Source organism: Thunnus maccoyii, chromosome 23, assembly GCF_910596095.1.
Source record: "Thunnus maccoyii chromosome 23, fThuMac1.1, whole genome shotgun sequence".
NCBI lineage: Eukaryota > Metazoa > Chordata > Actinopteri > Scombriformes > Scombridae > Thunnus > Thunnus maccoyii.
This window is the reverse complement of record NC_056555.1, coordinates 8,227,288-8,247,437: the sequence shown is the minus strand read 5'-3', so window position 1 is coordinate 8,247,437 and position 20,150 is coordinate 8,227,288. Positions and strand designations below refer to the sequence as shown.

At 42.7% G+C, this 20,150-nt stretch overlaps 1 protein-coding gene and 1 long non-coding RNA gene across 2 annotated transcripts in view; one reads left to right on the top strand and one right to left on the bottom strand.

Annotated features, from left to right (window-relative positions):
- Window positions 1-20,150, top strand: part of LOC121890466 — a 150,082-nt gene that overhangs the window by 35,646 nt on the left and 94,286 nt on the right. The gene's annotated exons all lie outside the window — the stretch shown is intronic.
- Window positions 4,695-20,150, bottom strand: part of sox5 (SRY-box transcription factor 5) — a 92,904-nt gene continuing 77,448 nt past the window's right edge. Inside the window, exons 10-15 of the mRNA XM_042402740.1 lie at window positions 16,054-16,246; window positions 11,486-11,661; window positions 8,246-8,348; window positions 7,810-7,983; window positions 6,370-6,586; window positions 4,695-5,640 (exon numbers count right to left, since the gene is read on the bottom strand). Coding sequence (XP_042258674.1) covers window positions 5,343-5,640; window positions 6,370-6,586; window positions 7,810-7,983; window positions 8,246-8,348; window positions 11,486-11,661; window positions 16,054-16,246 — 1,161 coding nt within the window. The 3' untranslated portion in view covers window positions 4,695-5,342. The remainder of the gene's footprint in view (window positions 5,641-6,369; window positions 6,587-7,809; window positions 7,984-8,245; window positions 8,349-11,485; window positions 11,662-16,053; window positions 16,247-20,150) is intronic.

Genomic DNA, 20,150 nt, shown 5'->3' with positions numbered 1-20,150 from the left:
TCAGGCTTTTCTTACATTTTAGTTTTTGATATTAAACTATATTTAAACTGTGCTTGCTTTGGATTTCAGATTGTCAAGTTAATGTCAGTGTGCTGTTTGTCCTGTTCCACTCGTATTGTCTCAAAAGATCTTTTATTTTTAAAGTCATTCATACATTTAGAGAGCATTCTTTTCATCAGTAAAAAATAATAAATAACATTGTTATTTATTATTTTTCGTTGCTGTAATGTCAAATATAATTCTAATATCAAGCATTTTTTTCTGTAAGCCTCTTGGCTCATTTTTCTTCTTTTTAATTCCACTCTGCAGCTTTACAATACTCTGTGTGTGTGTGTGTGTGTGTGTGTAGTCCTACCTCCTGCATTGTGAAACATGTACTCACGCAGTATAAATGTAGTTATATATAATATCTAGCAGGCCTGTTGGCCCCGGCTGCTCTGCTGCACTCAGCTCTCTAGCTGCTCTTGTCTCTGTGTAATCCCTCCTCCTCATGAATACATTAACGCCGGAGCCTTAAACTCAGCTTAGCTGGCGGCTCAGCGTCACAGCACATCCTATTACCGACTTTAAATCATTAATGTGACATCGTTTTCACTCAATTTCCAAACACCCACGGTTGAAAACTGCATATTTCAACCAGCCGGTGCAGAGAGGGCCCTGCTCAAAGTCACACGTTCGCCCAGACACATGCGCACAGGCGCGAGCATCACAACAAATATAAGTGCGTGACATTCATGAACACACGCACAACTCTCAAATAGTTTTGCTCTCGAGATATCACGGATCTGTACAAGCAGAAAAAGTTAAATCACAGGCACAGAAAATACGGCACAGGCATTCAAATGTAAATATGTGCCCACTGTAATAGTTTTCATTCCTTTGTCTCAACTATTGTGATGGAAATAGCCAGTGGATCATTGTGGTTTAAGCTGAGCCAACTCCTACAGTACACCTTAGGGTGTGTGTGTGTGTGTGTGTGTGTGTGTGTGTGTGTGTGTGTGTGTGTGTGTGTGATTTAATCTGTGGGTCTAGCCACTGTTTGCTTCCTCCAGCATTCCATTTACTGCTGACAATAAAAGAAAAAGAAAATCTGCATCCCCTCTTCTTGCTCTTCAACTATTCACACATAAACCTTTTCTCAGGTTTTTACCTCCAGGCTGCCACTGAAAAATTCACAACGCCCAGAGAACAACTAAGTCCCTCACTTACCGTAGGAGTTGTGGATCTGCCCCCATCGCGCCTCTTTATTGCATCAAAGGGCTTTTTTTTTGTGTGTGGAACTATGGTAATTAGCAAAGCACGTAAAATCATCTCCTCTGAGTGCATTTAACTGTTTTCATGCGCAGAGCGTCGGACCGGGAGGTGGGGGTTGATTGGGGGAACATATGGACACAGATGGGGACAGCATTTAAATGGGCACACTGAGTGGGGTTTTGTGTTTTTTAACCCTTGAAAGTGGGGGAATGAACATCCCGAACATCCTTAACTGAGCATCAATTAAAGATTTGCTTTTAAATTGGTTGTCAGCAGCATGTGCATCTGGTATCAGGCGCTTTGACGGAGCTTATAGCAAGACGAGTGCACACAGTCTCACCCCCCCCCCCCCCCCCCCCCCCTTTTTTTTTTTTTTTTTTTTGTGAGTTGCGCACACACACATTTCATCACTCACCCCCCCTCTCCTCTCCTCTCCTCTCTCCTCTCCTCTCCTCTCCTCTCCTCGCGTGTCCCTTGTTGTACTTAATTAGGTTATCAGGTTGCTAACGGGCCATGATTCAGCTCCACGCCTCCCAGCTGGCCCTCTGATTGGAGGGGCAAGAAGGTGGACTTAGCATAATTAACACGTTGTTATAGAGATGATTGAATTTTTTCGGCGACACATGGCCAGTGCCACCGCCATGATGGCTCACATTGTGTCACCGAGTGGCGGACGGAAAGAAATGTTGAAGAAAACACAGGTGTAAAATAGCGCAGCAGCACTTTGAATTAGATTTCTACTGTATATCACCTCATAATGCCTTTCAAAATCTAATATAAGTCTAACAGTTTGTGCAAATCTACCCGTTTATCTTTCTGATTTTATTAAAATCACATAAACAAGTGTAGATGCATTCACTAAGTCTTGTTGCATGTTTGTGAAAAGAAGGACATGGCAGTGTATACGTGTCTGTTTATGTGACTGTGTTGGAACTGTAAAGCCATTGTGTGAACGTGTGCGTGGAGCAAAGAAGTGACCAGGACCAGCAGAAGTTTTACTGAACACATTGCTGTCTTTATTAGAGCCTTGTCTGGCAGTAATACTGAAAAAAAAGTGAACTTAGAACAGATGGTGGTGGCAGCCCACGGCTTTTTTTTTTTTTTCTTGTTTTTCTTTATTTCTTTGATATTTTTCTTCATTTTTTTTGTGAGAGTACTGCGACTCCTGCTTTTCTGTGGCATGGATAACATCAATAAAAGAGACAGAGGGAGAGAAAAAAGAAATATACAACTTATATTACACTGTGTTATGAACAAAATATAAATCTATAACTCTATGTTATATTTACATAATTATCTTTCTTGATTTTTCAAGTTGAGATGGTAAGATATTTTTTTTTAACTTGTAATAATTCTTACTTTGTTTTGAGCTCCACTCATGACTTTGATTGTCTTAAATAATATCATTATCATCATCATCATCATCATCATCATCTTCATTGTCTTGATATGGGGACAGACCTTGCCAGCAGGGATGATTGACATCTTAATGCCCCCCCCCACCCCCCGGATACCCTAAAAATGGATTGATCCACTTAGTCCCCTCTCTCCAGCATCGGGTTGAACCATGGTGTGATAACAGGGGTGACTATACAGCAAAAATTAAGAGGCTCATTATGTGGCATGTAGCGAACATCTATAGCGAGGATGATTGTGAAACGTGGGGATCACTATGTGACAGCACACCTGAAGAGTAGTCATGGCTCCTGTAGCATCGCGTGGAGCTAAAACAAAGCAAAGGGCTCCTGATGAGAAGTGACTTTAAAGATACTGTTGATCCGCCTGGTCGCCTCTCTCTCTCTCTCTCTCTCTCTCTCTCTCTCGCTCTCTCTCTCTCTCTCTCTATCTCACACACACAGTGGAACATCCTTGGTGGATCATAGTAAACACTGCTTTCCTATGATTAAAAAAAAAAAAAAGAAATCACTGCTCTCACAAAAACAAAACATATGTACAGGATTTGAAATCTAGAAATCTAGATTTCAAGAAACAGAAAAAGGACAGCATAGGATTCGTTTGGTTGTCATGATAATCTCTTCATTTTAAATGTGTGTGTTAGTGATTGTGTGTGTGCATTTATGTGTGTGTGTGTGTGTGTGTGTTGTGTGTGTGGATCCAAGCCAAAGATGTTCCACTGTGTCTCGGTGGGGCGGCCAAACTAGTAAACGGGGACGGGACTCTTTGTTCACAGAAAACAGTTTCCAAAAGTGATAAAAACTGATTTCCCAAAAAAAAAAAAAAAAAAAAGGCAAAATTAAAGAGAGGAAACTTCACATTATACATTATAATAACCATTACAAATAAAATTATAATAACAATTTAAAAAAAAAAAAAATCATGTTCTTCTTTTTCTCTGACTGCACAGAGTCTGAGTGCTTCTTAGAAATGGGTTTGGACATGAAAAGGTTACGTTTTCAGCTCGGAGGAGGGCTGCGTCGAGTCTGTCAGTCCAGCTCGCTGTCCTGACTCCGCCCGCCCGCCCTCCGCAGGATTAATACAAAACGAACGCATCAAAAAAGAAGGGAACAAAGTAATGCAAAACAAAGCAAGGTAAAATGACAACTTTTTGTTTAGATCTAAATACCTACCAGCTAAATAGAATAATGTTTCATTGACTGTCATAGTTTCATATGGTCATAAAAACCCGATAAAGAGGAGAAAAATAAATTATACTGTACATAACTTACTAAACTTAGGAAACGCTGACCATCCTTATAATTATTGTTAATAATATTAGACTAGAGGCAGTTTGAAGAGAAATAATAAAATACAGTATTCAAATACAAACAGAAACACTGACTGGCTGACTTCACCTCGGCTCCGCCCACTGGGGACAGCAGGACGACGTTAATTGGAGGGAGCAGGAAAACACTGGGGGACATAACAACAGTTGTGTGTGTTTATATGCGTGTGTCGTATATAGCAGTTAACAGCAGCAGTAAGAGTTGCCTGTCTTTCTTTTCCTTTTTTTTTTTTTTTTTTTGCCTCTTTCTCTAGATTTTACACACATGTGCAAACGCCCAATAAATGAGTACACACAGCACACACTGTCGGATGTTTCAAGCTAAGTCGTACTGCTGTTCTGCCCTGGACGAGATCAAGATAGAGGGGACGGAGCCAGAAGAAAAACTGGTGGATTGTCTCACAACACAGCGCTTTCGTTTCTGCTCCGTGACGCCAGAGAGACTCCCCTTCCCCACCCCTGAAAAATCCCTCGACGCGGGACAGTCCACGCTGTGGTCAGTCCTGGCTGGACCGTCCCATAGGATTGTGAACAAGGGGGGTGGGGAGCGGGCAGTCACAAAAACACAGAGAAAAAAAGGGGGAACCGCTGACAGCACACTGCGAGGTCGAAGAAAAAGATATCTTTTTGTTAAAAATAAACATGTCTGATGTCTTTCAGGTGCTTTACAACAAAAGGGGAAAAAAGAAATGTCTCTTTTTTCTATTATTATTCAAACTTGTAGCACAAAAACAACAAATCACATTCACAAGCCACTTATTGGCACCGTGTACCTGAGTGAGAATATTATAGAACCAAGAACAAAAAAAGCTGTTTTTTTAAAAGTGTCTCTTGATAATAAACAGGTCCGCCATCTTAAAGTGTCATCTGTTCGCCTTTGACAGGTCCACTGTTGCGTTTTTAATTTTAAAATGTCTCCTTGTTTACAAACGGGTCTAAAAGGTTGCTTTCTGAGTGTGATTTTTATTTCTCCTCACTCGTGGCATTACACTCGCCTCGGTATCAGACTCTTGCAGTAGTACTTGAATATTCCTCAGCGAGCTTCAGAGCTGGCTTAGTCGTCTCTTCCTCCCAGACTCCAGTTTGTGTAACAGTCAGTGTGAGTGACAGGTCCTGTGCTTCAGTTGATTGATCAGATGCTGGTATCAGGACTCCAGTGGGAGGGATTTGGCTCTGAGAACAGAGTCCGTGTTAGTCAAGAGGGAGAAAGGGTGGCGGGTTTTGTGAAATTGGGACTCAGGGTGATTGGCAAAAGAGGAGGTTTTCTTCCTGATTGGTGGGTTTGGGATTTTGTGGGATTAACCAGCTGTGATTGGCTTAAAAAGTAGGCGGCTCTCACGCCGTCCTATTGGGTGATATGGTTCTCGTTATCGCTGGCGTAATCAGCCTCTTCGTCCTCGTAGTCGAAGTCGTCGTACACGTCGCCGTTGCTGTCGTCCAGCCGTAGCTCCTCCTCCTTTATGCGAGGCTCGTCCCCCTTCAGGCCAGCCATGTGCGGGGTCTGGTGGTGGTTGGCGTTGGGCTCGGGGCTGCTGGACATGCTTGAGTGCTCTGAGGGCATCTGGGGTGACGGCATTCCCGCCATGGAGAGGGCACCTGGGTAGACCACGCCTGCTGAGGACAGGGGCAACTGACCCTGCTGCCTGTGATGCACAGAGAGGGAGAAGTATTTCACTACATGAAAGGCAGCGTTCAAGCCCCTGTGATAGTTTCAAACTGAAGCCTTAGACAATTCTACTTCTGAGGATGAGAAATACTTCAATGTCTCCTTAAGCAGTGGTTCCTAAACTTTTTTTTGTCTGGTTACCCCTGGCAACCACGTCACCAATTGAATATGTTTACAGGTTGTCACCAGAAAAAAGTGAAAGTGTCTTTTATTTCTTTTTGAGGCAAAGAGGTGAGAGATGTACAACGATCAAGTAATTATCAAGAAAAAAAGCAAAGATTAGGTGAAATTCTGACAAAAGTAACAAAAGTTATTGTTGCAGAAATGTCTTTTTCAGCTTTTTATCCTCTTAACCATTTCACGACTGTTCATCTTTATCTTGCGACCCTTGCAGGGGTCCTGACCCCCGGGTTGGGAACCACTGTCCTCGAGCTTTTGTTAGTTGGCAATGCTTATTGAAAAAAGGAAATGACAACAAACATCAAAAACAGGAAATTTTGTAAGAAAAAATTTAACTTGAAACTGTTTTACTTATTTAAAAAAAAAAAAAAAAATCCCGTTAATTTAGATAAAGTAAAACTGTAAATGCAACATATGTGCACATGAGAATATGAATATCAAATATTAAATTCCACTAATGTCTAAAAACTATTTGCCATCTTCTGACAAACTGTCCCGCACAGTGTTCCTCTTACAGTTCCCTTACCCCACACTGAAGTACTGTCTCATTTCCTGTCGACGGGACCTCATGATGGCCTTGTACTCGCCTATGCGCAGCTTCTTGCCGTCCACCAGGCAGGTGCGTTTGGGCCTCGGCTTGTACTTGTAGTCCGGGTATTTTTCCAGATGCTGCTTGCTGAGACGGGCCTGCTCCTCATAGTAGGGCTGCTTCTCCAGGTTGGTCATGGCTTTCCAGCGTGAGCCTGGACGGAGAAGGGAACACATTGTTAATGATTATAATGATCAGTTTCGCTTCTGTATTTCTTCGGAAAAACGGCTACAAAGAGCTTTCCACAACAGAGGAACATGAGAGAGATTAAAAACGGCTGCAAATGTAATACAAGCACAGTATGAAAAAATAACAGCAAAGCAGTAAACATAAAAATAAATCATTAAAGGAGGGTTATGATCATTTTGTAGGAGCAAGATGATAAAAATCAGTTTGAAGATGTGGTTTAAATTGAGCATGTGTGTCCCGCGCGGAGATCGATTACATTGTGTGCGAGGAACAAATGTGTGTTCGGCATGCGTGACCCCATGTCACATGCGCATACCGTCACACGTGTGACAGCATTTAAGGAACGCTTACACACAAACACACGCACACACAGAGATGGCGGTGGAAGTTGATTGGGCTCACCCGGAAAGAGAAAAAAAAAAAACAAGAGAAAACGAGGTTAATGAGCAGAGCTGCGAGGACGACAGGTACTCATCGAAACTAATGAGGACTTCACTTAACCTGCTGTCACCTCTCTCAGTTCAGTTTCTGCTCATAGATTTGTAGTATCAGGCCCCCGTGTGTGTGTGTGTGTGTATGTATGTGTGTGTGTGTGGGTGTAATCTTCAGCATGTCTTCCCCTTGTGTGTTTCATATCTGGTCTGAATTTGCACTTGACTACTGTATGTTTAATGGGTTAAAGCTGTCAGCACTTGGCTGTTCTCTCTCTCTCTGTTCTGCGATCTGTTAGCAATTGAGAGAGAGGGAGAGAGAGAGAGGGAGAGAGAAAGAGAATGAGAGAGAGGAGGCTTATTAAAACCAGATTTCCCTGTGTTATAAAACGCTTAGGAGCTCTTTAAAATGTCAGGGCCGATCCCGGCGGTCCGGGGGAAATGTCAGACGGCCTCGCGCTGCTTGTTTAATGCATAATGAATTATATCATCATTTGTCGGAGCCGTGCTCTCCCCAGCCGTTCATTAACAGCCGCTTACACGATGCCACCGCTTGTAAGGAAATCACTGCGAGCGTGCGTTTGTGTGAGAAAGTGAGGAAATACATCCCGGCAATACATGCATCTCCCTCTCGCTCGGGTTGCACACATGCAGCGGTGGGTTGAGATGTAAAGGTGGAGGATAAAGGATCATGTCACTCAAAGCGGCGGACTGATGGTGTGTGTGTGTGTGTGTAAAGGGGGGCGGGATAGCTTACCAAGGATCTTGCTGATGTTGGAGTTGTGCATGTCGGGGAAGGCCTGGAGAATCTTTCTCCTCTCGTCCTTGGCCCAAACCATGAAGGCGTTCATCGGCCGTTTGATGTGCGGCTCGCTGCTGCCACGACCCCGAGCCTCCCGAAATATCCTGGAGTCTGACACGCTGGGGGAGCCTGAGGCGGAAAAGATGAGAGGAAGGGTGTGAGGAGAGTCAGGCAAAAGTCAAATAAATTAAAAATAAAGATGAACAACTGGTGCTTTACAAAAAAAAAAAAATTCCCATTACAGCCTGTCCAATAAATATATCACAGTATTTGCAAGAAGAATCACATCCTTCTTCCTTGCAATTTACAAACCACACAGTAATTCTCACCATCATGACTGCATACATGAGTGTGTGTGTGTGTGCGTGTGTGTGTGTGTGCGCGTGCTTACCGTCAGAGTCTCCGCTCATGGTGAAGTCCAGCATGGCGTGGCTGAACTTGTCCTCTGCCTGCTGTTTCAACTGTTGACTCAGACTCTCCAAGGCAGCCTTGTCCTGAACAACACAAACAGTTCACAGTTGCAGTCGGTCAGCGAGTGAGTCAGTGACTGTCAATACGTGAATGAATGAAACCACAGACCTGCAGTGATGCCGAACAATTGTCTAGTTTCCTTTTACACCTAAACATATCGTTGAATTTAAATGGATTTCCTGACTCGGTTAACATTCCCCTTCAGATGTCTAATGTTTTTTTTATAAGATATATAAACTCCTTGACAGACGTAACCAAAGAATGAATGAATCTCAGTAATAATAATCTTCAATAAATAAATAAATATAATTTTTATCAATGGATCGAAACATGGAGAAAGCAGAAAAAAAAAAAAAACAGCAGCGTTTTCAGTAGAGAGACAGTTTGTTTCGATGTCAAAATGTGGAAATGGTAATGTCAACATCAAATTGTTAGAGTGCTGTGCGCCTGCATGCTTGGATACACATCTGCATGTGTGTTTGCATGTGCAAGAATGTTGATTACATTTAGTCCTATTTGAGTGTTTACTGTTGTGTGTGTATACTGTATATTCTATGTGTGTGTGTGTGTGTGTGTGTGTGTGTGTGTGTGTGTGTGGCGACTCCTGGCAGCCACCTGCGAGAGTGGAGTGCAGCGGCTTGCCTCTCTCTTGCAGAGGCCCCCGAGGGTCGACGCATTAGAGAGAGAGAGAACGAGAGAGCGCAGCGCCGACGAGAGCGAGGCCACGCCGTACGGCCCCCTGGGTATTTATTACAACCAATAAAAGGCTGATTTACTGAGCATTTACATGCTTAATGCAAGCAGCCGGCACACTCTACTCTAGAACCTGACTGTCGGCGCACACACACAAACACACGGCGGTGCAGCAGCGCCAGCATTTTACAGTATAATTATACGATTAGGAGCACTACCGAAAACACTGTCGTCTTCTAAAACAACCTTCCAAAAAGTGTCCCTCTCCATTTACATGTGACCCTGGCAAGCTGGCTGGCTGGATGGAGGGAGGGCAGAATGATAATGAAATGCATTTTCTCTGTTTTTAGTCCAACAGAGTTTAATTGTTAGAGATAATTTCCCCCCCAGATTGGAATAAATACGGCTAAAAAGACCGAGAGGGGAGAGGGAGAATAAAAGCCAGACACATTGTGGAAAATGTTCTGTTTTTTTTTTTTTGCCATTTAAAAAGTATTTTATTTTTAATTTATTTTGTTTTAATAAATTAACAATAATCTGCCAGTGAGATGGAATGATTTTTTGTCATTTTGTATGTAAAAAATGTAAAAATATTTTAAAAGAATTTTCTTCATTTCAAACAAGCTTCATTCAAACCTCATTCCAGGAAGAAAAAAAAGAGCACAAAATATGTCTCACACATTTTAAGATTCAATATGATGTTACAAAGGGCTTTTGCAGTATGTGTGTGTGTGTGTGTGTGTGTGTGTGGCAGAGACAGAGCTGAACAGGGAGACAGAGTGGATGTCAGCCTAGTCTGACATTAAGCCCCAGTACAGTCCATGAGAAAAGTGGATTGAATGGCTGACACTCGAGCCAAGACACAAAGTAGCGACAAAACTAATCCTCTGAGTGTGTCAGAGATGACACTGTTGTATCTGAACGCTGAGAGCTCGCCGGCTTCACACTCACGCAACACAAAGCCAAAGGGCCGTGGAAAACAGAAGTCAGCGTCAGCGCGTGGCTTCGAAAGCTGAGAAAGAGTCACGCTTTTCCAAAAAAAAAAAAAAAAAAAGATATCTGAAATTCTAAGTCTATAATTAAAAAAGGAATCCATCCTAATAGCTTTTTAGTGTATCTAACACTACTTCCAAAAGAAACAAAACACCTTTTCTATTCTTTATTTTACATGAGAAAATACATTTCCTGAGAAAAATATATTCCTGGATCAGGCTGACAAAATTCTTTAATAGTATTGACCATTATAAATGGTATGAAATTGATGAGAGGATGAGCCAAAATGAAATGAAAACCACTTTTTCACCTCGTAAGCTAAATCCTATAGGTTAACAGTCAGCCATTTAACAAGAAATGACAAAGAATGTGCAATAAAATTAGGTAGGAGTATTTTACTAATGCTCTTTATTGTCTCCGTTTAATGCAATGAAAGTGTGCAACAAGCTGTAAAATGTCCTCACGTATTCCTGAAAAACAGTCAAATCCTTTGATGTTCCCTCATTTCTCCTTGGTGTTAATCTCAATGGCTATTAGGCTGTACCTATCTACAGTATATTACTACATATAGTACAATAGACTTTGGTTTATGTTGAATTATAGATAGATCAGTGTGGGTTTGACTGTTTGAAACGCATCAAATGAGAGAGTAAAAAAAAAAAAAAAAAAAAAAAAGGAAGAAAGAGACAAATAGAGCTGTTGAATGTCAGCGGTGCAGATGCTTCAAGCAGTGTGTGTGTGCTCGCGCGTGCACTAGCTGACTCCCGATGTGTTTAACAAATAACCACAATTTAGCCACGCTGCCGAGAAGCCGGCACCGTCACTTCACATTACCGTCTCCTCGACGCTCCTCTCCGCCGCACACACACACACACACGCATACGTGCACATAGCCCTGCAGTGTGCCTTACAGACACACTCATTACCTCTGAGACGCCTCTGGTTTTTACCTTATCTGTCCCTGTTTAGCTTCAACACATTTCAGTGAGCACATTGTACACCGATTTACCTCCTACATAGTGCAGTAGGCATGGCATATGGCAAGACAAATTATTACACACTGACAATGAGATGGCACAGCGTCAGTGTGATGACTTTGGAGACTTTTTTTCCTGCATTTTGGGGATACTTTTGAATTTAGACCTTTGGATTCTGTTGTACTTTTTTACCTGAGATAAAATGCTCTTATTTGTGAGGAGCTGCATGCGTTCCCTTTAGTTTGTTAACTACTGATGACGAGTGTAAATCATTTGACATAAAAATCATAATATTGTAATTTGTAGTTGCAGCATTTTAACAGAAATCAATTCATAAAAATCGCACTATATTTCATTCACAGGTCACATTGGTCAGCTCGTATTTTGTAGCGCCTTTAATGTTTCGTGGCAGTCGTCACACACTGTCGCCTGTCGCTGAGCTTACAACACAATTTGAAACCGTGTCCTGTTAAATACAGTCAGTGTTGACGCTTTACCTTGTCAGAGCGTCCGTTGTTGAGGCCGAGGTTGCTGACTGCGGCCACCTTGGCGTCCAGCACCTGCTGCTCTCTCTTCAGCTGCTCCTTCATCTGCCGGGCCTCGGTGAAGGCCTTGGTCACCGCCTCGTGGTCGTTCAGGTAGGCGCCAGAGGACAGCGACGACAACAAGTCTGCTGAGTCAACGGATAGAGAAAGAAGAGCAGTGGACAAGGAAGGGACGGGGGGGTGGGCAGAGACAGAGAGAGGACGGCAATTAATTTGGTTTTGCATATTCATCAGCAATGAGAGAAATTAGGATGTAATTCATGTTGAGTGCCTTTATCTCCTGTATTTGTACTTTAAGTGTATTTTTTTTTTTTTTTTTTTAAATAAGGAAGGAAATTTGGAATAGCAATTTACATTTACGGTCGAGCTTGGGAGAGAAAATGAATGTATGAGTGTGTGTGTTTATGTTTGGGATTCTGGCAGGAGGTTTTCATCCAGAATAAATCTTCCCCTGAACCATGAGGTAAAGACATTAACATACACTTGATGAGGGGACTTTACTGGGGCGTGTGTGTGTGTGTGTGTCTTTCTCCCCGAGACACACACACACACACACACACACACCACACACACAAAAACACTGACCACTTTACTGTTTAGCTGGGCTTGTGAGTCAGATCGTGCCCCTAGCTAGTCTTGTTGTTAGCAGCCCACCGCCTCCCCACCTGCCCTCAGCCTTAAACACACACACACACACACAAACTGCCTCAAAACTTCAGCCTCCGGACATCTCCTTTAATCACATTAAAACATTCACTTTTGACTTTCCTGTTCCCTCATACACACACACACACATCTGATCTGTCTCTTTTCATCTGAACCCTCACAGTTGTACTTTGAGGTGGCCAGATGACTCTCATTACGGCTAAAAAGTTCAGCTAATTTCCCCGACCGAGAACATCTGCCCCACCGCCAAGCAAAGATCAGATCTCCCCCACTCCTCTTCGCCGCCTATTATTTGTATGATTTCAGCAGCTTAGTGGCCGACGAGGCATCTGAGGCATCTGCTCTGACTGTGTGTGTGTGTGTGTGTGTGTGTGTATGCGTGTGGATGTGTGCACTGCTATCGCCTCGCTCTATCAGTTGGGTTAGCTCTTAACAAAGAGCCACCGCTGGCTTATGGGGCCTTTATCTGTGCTAATCCGCACCGCTAATGCCATCTCAGGCCAGATTACCAGCTTCAGATTGGTAATGACAGAGCCGTGAACTCTTTCAGAAGTCATAACCGGAAAATCTGGATGTGAGCGGGGCCAAAAAGGGGGTGGGGGTTGAGGGTGGTGGTGGTGGTGGGGGGGGGGGGGGGCGAGAGAGGACAGAAGAGGGAGAGGGTGATGGAATCGGGTGGCAGTCAATTTTAATCTGGACTCAAAAGAGAGGGAGGGGGGACAGATAGATATTCTTACGCGCATGAATGTGTATGTGTGTGTGTCTTGCTTAAACTGACAGCGATGCCAACCATCCAGACAAGTGAATGTGACCCAGATAGAAGGGGAGGGGGGGAGGAGGGTCTCTCTGTTTCTCTCTCTCTCTCTCTCTCTCTCTCTCTCTCTCTCTCTCTCTCTCTCTACAAACACAAGTTTTGTCTCTCTGAGCACCAAATCTCTACAGACAGGCGCAATACATTTTTGACCACAAAACCACTCCGGCAGCAAGGACAGGGGGGGGAGCTGCAGTATTTTATGACAGGGACAAAGACAAATGTGTGATGTTGGTAGAAGTTACAGGCGCTGACAGCCCTTCAGTTTGGTTTGAGATGGGAAGATGGATGGATGGGCAGACGAAGTGGGAGAAAGAGAAACGTGCCTCCGGGTTGGTAGGTGTCAAAAAAGAAAGAAAGGTGAAGTTAGACGGGACACAGAAAGGGGAACGATATTTGGACAAATACAGACATGAAGCGGAGGTTGACTCTAAATGAACTCTGGAAGTTTCATCATCCTTTTACCTGCTGATATGAGCCAGATTATCTAAAATCCATAAAACACTGCAATGTGAGGAAGACAATTTGCTTGATCATTGGTTTTGTCCTTATTCATAACAATTTTTAAATTACTGTGCTTAATTTCATTACAATACAAAAACTGATGTAACGTATGTGAAAAGAGAAGGAAAGTCAAAATGACCTTATTAACTAGATATAAAAAAAAATCTATTTAGCACATAAGTAAAAATACATTTAATATAATCAGTGGTGGTATTGAGATCCTTAAGTAAAAGTAGAAAAACAGCAATTAGAAAAAAATCCATTATGAGTTAAAGTCATTGTTCACATTCAAAATGTTGATTATTATTTATATATTACTAGATTATTATTACAGATGTGTTAACATGTATGCAGCATTTCAGTGTTGTAATTGGTTGAGGTGGAGCTCTAAAAGTGTTATTTATGAAGTGACCACATGTTTTGTACAGGTATGTAAAATCTTAATCTGTTAGAGCAAAGGGTAATGAAGTAAAATTGTACATAAGTACAACACTTAAGTCAATGTACTTCCTTTCAACCGCTGTATAATCCTGTCTCTGGGGACAATTTGTAACTGTTGGCTACTTTACGACATCCTATTAAGTGCACATAAAACATCCATCACATACACACCTTCACACTTTAGAGTTTTTACACAAAACCTAGCGTCTTTACATTAAACACAGTTTGTTTTTCTACAGCTTATTTTAATATTTTTGAGCACTTAAAGACTTAATTAGTTCCTCCAGAAGTTACAGTATGTCCCACCCAAACAAGAACATACTGAAATTATCATTCCATGTAACTTGAAGTGAAAAAAAAAAAAACGCATGTATGAATGCTTTTCTAGAACTGCTGGATGTAATAATTATCACTCACTAGCATTTTGCCACCTTTTTAATTTCCACTGTATCACTGGATGCATTATGTATGTCTGTTCTTCCTGCCTGAATTCAAATAACCAAAACACACCAGTCACCCACACATCCCTACAAATACACACACACACAGACGCACACTCACTCACATCAAAACGCCCGCCCTCTAGACTCTTTTCCGACTCGTCTGCCCCTTCTATCCCCGCTGAACTTGTAACAGGAATCCTAATACGACTATGATCTGTAATAACAAATGTGCCGGTGACCGGGTAAACCCAGTGGCAACAGATGGGACCTGAGCTACGACAAAAAAAAAACTGGGATCCGCAACACAAAACGCACACAAATATTCAGCAGGGATCACACACAAACTTTAAACACTGTAATCCATTTTTCTGAACAAAAAACATCTGGGACCGCAAATCCACTAATCTGATATTAAATCCGCCGATTTGTTGAAAAACAGTGAGATTAGTCAATAAGTCAGAAAAAAATGACTAACTGCCTATTGCATAGGAGGAGGAGGTGGGATTGTGTTTGTGTGTGTGTGTGTGAGCCTTTGTGTGCGTTTGAGTGTGTGTGTGTGTGTGTGTGTGTGTGTGTGTGTGTGTGTGTGTGCTGTCATTGTGTCATTAATGCTGGTTGTTTGCGCTGTCCTGGCTCATGTAAGAGGCTTGTCTAATCTCATTGGTGATACCTCCTGTCTGTCATACGCTCCTCTCTTTATTATTCCCCCGCTTCATCGCTCGGGAAAAAAAAAAAAAAGTGTTAATCCCCATCTCTCTCTCTCTCTCTCTTTCTCTCTCTCTCTCCTTCCCCTCACTCCTATGTCTCTCTGTCTCTTTCAGTCACTAATAAACACATAACAATGAAGCAGCCCCGAGGCAAATAGCGACACGGAAGAAAAACACAAACACACTAATTATAGCCTGTTACATATGTGTAATATTTGAACTATCAGCGTTGCGTGAAAAATGGATTAAGAGTACAAAATAGTGATTCATTTATGTCATATTTTATGTATGTGTGCATATGGCCGGGTATGATTATGGTACTGGCACTACCAACAATGGCAACACTACGAGGAAAACGCTATTCTTGTCATCCCCACTACCAACAGAGCTATTACTGTTTTCCTTAAAGATGTTCTACATTGTCATTGTGTGAATGATTTGCAAATGTTTTCTAGAAGAGCGTGTTGAAATATAAAATATGTTGTTGTTGTGCGTGTGTCATATCAGCGATAATAACACTGTGTTCGCCAAATTAATTGCTGAGAACTGGCGAAGACGACAACGAAACACAAGCAATCTCAAACAATCCATCAGGTTTTAAACAAAACCCAGAGAGAGACAAACTTATTTGTAGGAGAAACTAAATTGAAATGTTAAAATTATTATCATTTAGACTTTTAGAGTGACTTGCTGTTTAGCTGTTCAACATTGCCCCTACCGTAATTGTCATAGTTGTGTGCAGGGTGTTCAGTTTTTGGTTTAACCTCCAAATAAAGCTGTTAAGATAATCAGCCACAACTTTTGGCTTGATTACAAACTGGCTGATCATCATCATTGTTATTAAAACTAACAGAAATGATGGACAAAAACAAGACAAAAGTTGTACTAACTGACATTATCATTTAACTATCTCTGTGGTGTGTGTGATGTATACTTAAGTCCACCTACCTATTGAGCTGACTCTGGTTGGCGGTCCTCCGATGCTAGAGGGGGCGACGCTGTGCTTCATGGAGCCTGCGGGGCCCAGCTTGGCGGCAGCAGCAGCAGGGACCTGTGGGGAAGTTGGGGGGGAGTTGGGTGACTTGCTCTCGGATGTCTTAGGCTTGGCCGACAGGTTCAGTGGCTGTGCACCCTCACTGTCCTGCAAAAACCAAAACAGCACAGTTTCGCCTGCTGTGACCACCGTAGGAATTCGGAAGTGGGAGGCTTCCCTCGGTGAGGCCATCCCTCACCGAGACCACTCGCATTTTGAGGCTGTAACTTCAAACTCAACACGTACTAATTAAACAGGACTCCATGCACAGCAATCTGAGGCAAGCCTGGCGGGACAGATGATTCGGTGCATGCCACTGCCCGTGTTCAAACAGCCTGTCATAAGCGCAAAAAATGAACAGCACACACAAAAATAAATATTGGAAAAATTTCAGTGCAAACCACTGACACTCACATGCAAAATAACTGACTTCCTATCACAGCAAAGTTGTCACCCTTCGAACAGGGCAGAGACGGGACGGTTCATGCGCATGCACGTGCACACTCCACATGCAGGCTCCAGTAAACATGCACTAAAACGCTCCTCTGCTTCAAACAAGACCAACGAGAGCAAGAATCAAACACCTGAGGAGAAGAAACACCTTCAAAACATCAGTAGACACCTCAGTCTGTCTTTCACAAAGAAAAACACTTCTTTACAGCTGAGGGAGACTAAAGACACTGTGACGTCTCAATGTATCAAACGGCAAACAGAACAGAGCGCTGTCTGTCACTTCAATGTGCACTTGCTCCATTACAACCAGAGGACCTTCACCACCGTGAACATGGGAATATGTGTGGGGAACAGCAGCACATTCTGCCTCAAAGACAACCACACACGCACACACACACACACACAGCAACCAATCAATACATGTTTCAAAGTGGTTGTTCGTTGAGGTCCATGTCGTTCATACCAACAGACTCTGTATGTTACGACAGGTGCCATATATTATGATGCCAGATAGGACCTGGTATTAATATATTTCTATCATTAAATTCACTCATTCATCATAATCAATGGACGTCTTCACAGCAATAACCTCAGTACACGTAACAGACAGTAGCCTCTAAATGAATCGGCATGTGGACCACCACACGACGCCCTGGCTGTTATCACGTTAATTGTCATGGCAACATCACCCCTGCCGATGACCTAATCCAATCAGGGGGAGCTTCGGAGGGTCACATGACAGGAAGGAAGGAATTAGATCGCCGAGGGGCCAGATGTACACAGACCACTCTGTGTAATTAAAACTCCACAATTAAAAGGCAGACACAACATGGGGCAAGGGACGGCTTAATGTGCCCACAAGTAAAACTGCACCACAATGAAGTCTGTTAGTTGTAGAACTAAAACACAGTTTGTTTGTTGTTCGTATCTTATCTTTGTATCACTACACTTGTAGATTAATTGTTACCAAGTGTATATTTTATAAGACTGAACTTTTTGGGTGTGTTGTAGCCAGATTTAAACCTTAGAATAGAATAGAGACATTATTTTCCTTTATTTTCTCGTCATTAGTCTAATTGCTGCTTGGGCGGAGTAGAATCCGGCATACAGTGGGATCCAAAAAGAGAGCAAGTACTGTATCTGTGTGTGTGTGTGTGTGTGTGTGTGTGTGTGGGGTATATCCACTCATTAGGGCCGACTTTCCCTGATTCCCTCTCCTTGAGTCGTACTAAGCCTTATGAGCCCCTCACAACTCAATTAAGCCCTTCCAATTAAGCCCCTACATGGGTACGTGCCTGTGTGTGTGTGTGTGTGTGTGATCACCAGTGTGTGTGCATGTGTGTGTGTCTGTGGGTGCATGTGCGATGAGGCCTAACTGGATTGTCCTTCATTAGGGGGGGGGGTCTTTCTAAATAGACGGAAACCCCCCAAAGATGCCTTCAGTGAGACAATGGGCCGGAGAAGAAGAGGAGAGAAAAGAGGAGAGAAAAACTGAGCGTGATCTTCTCAATCCTGACCCATATTATGGTGGGCTTTGGCTGGGAACACGTTTGAATATTTATTACAAATAGATAATGCCTCCGCCTCTTGTACAGTGGATGGGGGAGTTTCCTCTCCGAGCCAAGCCAAATCCTATGGTGGGAAGGTGGCCAACCTGCATTATGCCAGTGTGGAGGAATTAGTTTAGACAGTGGAGCTGAGAGGCTTGGACCGACTTGTTTATATGTGTGTGTGTGTGTGTCATTGCGAGACATTGTTCAACAAGCTCTAAATCTCATGACAGAGTGCGTGCGTGCGTGTGTGAGGCCTCCAAAGCCTCTGAAAGGCTTGGAATCTTGAATTAATACAATTGCTTTTGTGTCTCTCTTGGCTGATGAAACAGACTCAAGCTTTGAGACCGAAAACATGCAGAGTGACAGCGAGAGCCAGAGGGACAGAGAGAGAGAGAGAGAGAGAGAGAGACGGAGAGGAAGAAGCGGGAGGGGAGAGATAATGTGTGTGTGTGTGTGTGGGCTGTATTTCACATCCGTGGATGCCGACATGTGAAAGCGACATCAGGGTTCTGCATCTTATCACGGGAGCTGACGGTTCAATTAACAGGACAAGTGTGTGTGCCACCACCGTTTATCCTGGGCAGGTCTGCGTGTGTGTGTGTGTGTGTGTGTGTGTGCTGCAACGTCCATGTCAAGACCTTTATATATGCCTCTCTCTCTGTCTTTCCTCCTCTCTTCTTTTCCTTCCAGTGATACGTGACTGTCTGGATTTTAATGATATTGTTATATTTAATTCGATCAGACAGCAGAGTCTAATAGGAGAATGTTTCTTACAGTATGTGACATTGATATTCAAACACTAACTCCTCAAGTATGAAAATGCACTTCACATTTCCCACTAATTTATATTTGGACAAAATCTCTCCGAGGACGTGACTTCACCTTAACAGTCTAGTCTGATTGTTGTTTTTTTTGTTTGCTTTCTAATTGCCTTGGGCCTGTTGCCTCCACACTATCTTTGTTAATATTTGAATCTATTAGATTGAAAGAATTATTGACTCTCCAGTAAGACTTTTTAAAACGTGATATAAATTCTTCACGTACAGTATTTGATAAGATCTTTAAATGGTTATACTTTTATGGTTATACAAGGCACAAAGTCTATCCCCCAAGATAGAGACATATGACAAGTTTATGACTGGTGAAACAAACATTTTTTTTAAGAGTCCAAACAGTAAACAGGAAACGGCACTCCTCTTGCCAAAAAAGTTTTTAAGTCACAGAGGTGGTCTACAACGCTTGAGCGTGTGCGAACACAGTCATTAACTGTACTATTGACAGCAGTGTGCCGGTTGCATATTGTCATTATATGCCAGATGTTGAAAATTGAGGTTGTGGTCTCCATTTCAGCTGTCTCTGTGCATGCTAAATCTCAAATTTGCATATATGTGCCATCATGGAAGTCAGATTCAGATCCTTTACTCAAGTAATTTAACAATACACTATTTTTTTATTCCTGTTTACCTCAGTAAAAGTGCAGGAATATTATGAGAAAAATGTTCTTTAAGTATCAAAAGTAAAAGTACTCATTATGCAGAATAGCTCTCTTACACCATATTTACTAGAACCTGAGGAAATGTACTTGGTTACTCTCCACCACTGCGTGTGTGTGTGATGCATGTCAGCAAATGGTCAGCATATGGTGCATAATTTGAATCGCACTATTGTATGGGTCTGTATGCATGCCTGGCTTCATCTAAAGATCCATTCTTGCGTATGAGAAAGATGCATGTATACTGCAGTGATTTGTGTGTGTGTATTTGTGTGAAGGGGCTGCATGGTTTCTGGTTGGCATGGTGTCTTGTTCTACACCTGTGTTTGTGTGTGTGTGTGTGTGTGTGCTTGCATGTGCCCACGTGTGTGTGTGTGTGTCCGTGTCTCACCCGAGGGTAAAGCACTTAAGCGGTGTGTGCCTGAGTCCAAACAGCTGTGAGCAGAGGCAGGCAGCGGGTCTCTAAATGACTAGAGACCTGAGATAGAGCCCACAGGGGGAGCACACCTCTGAA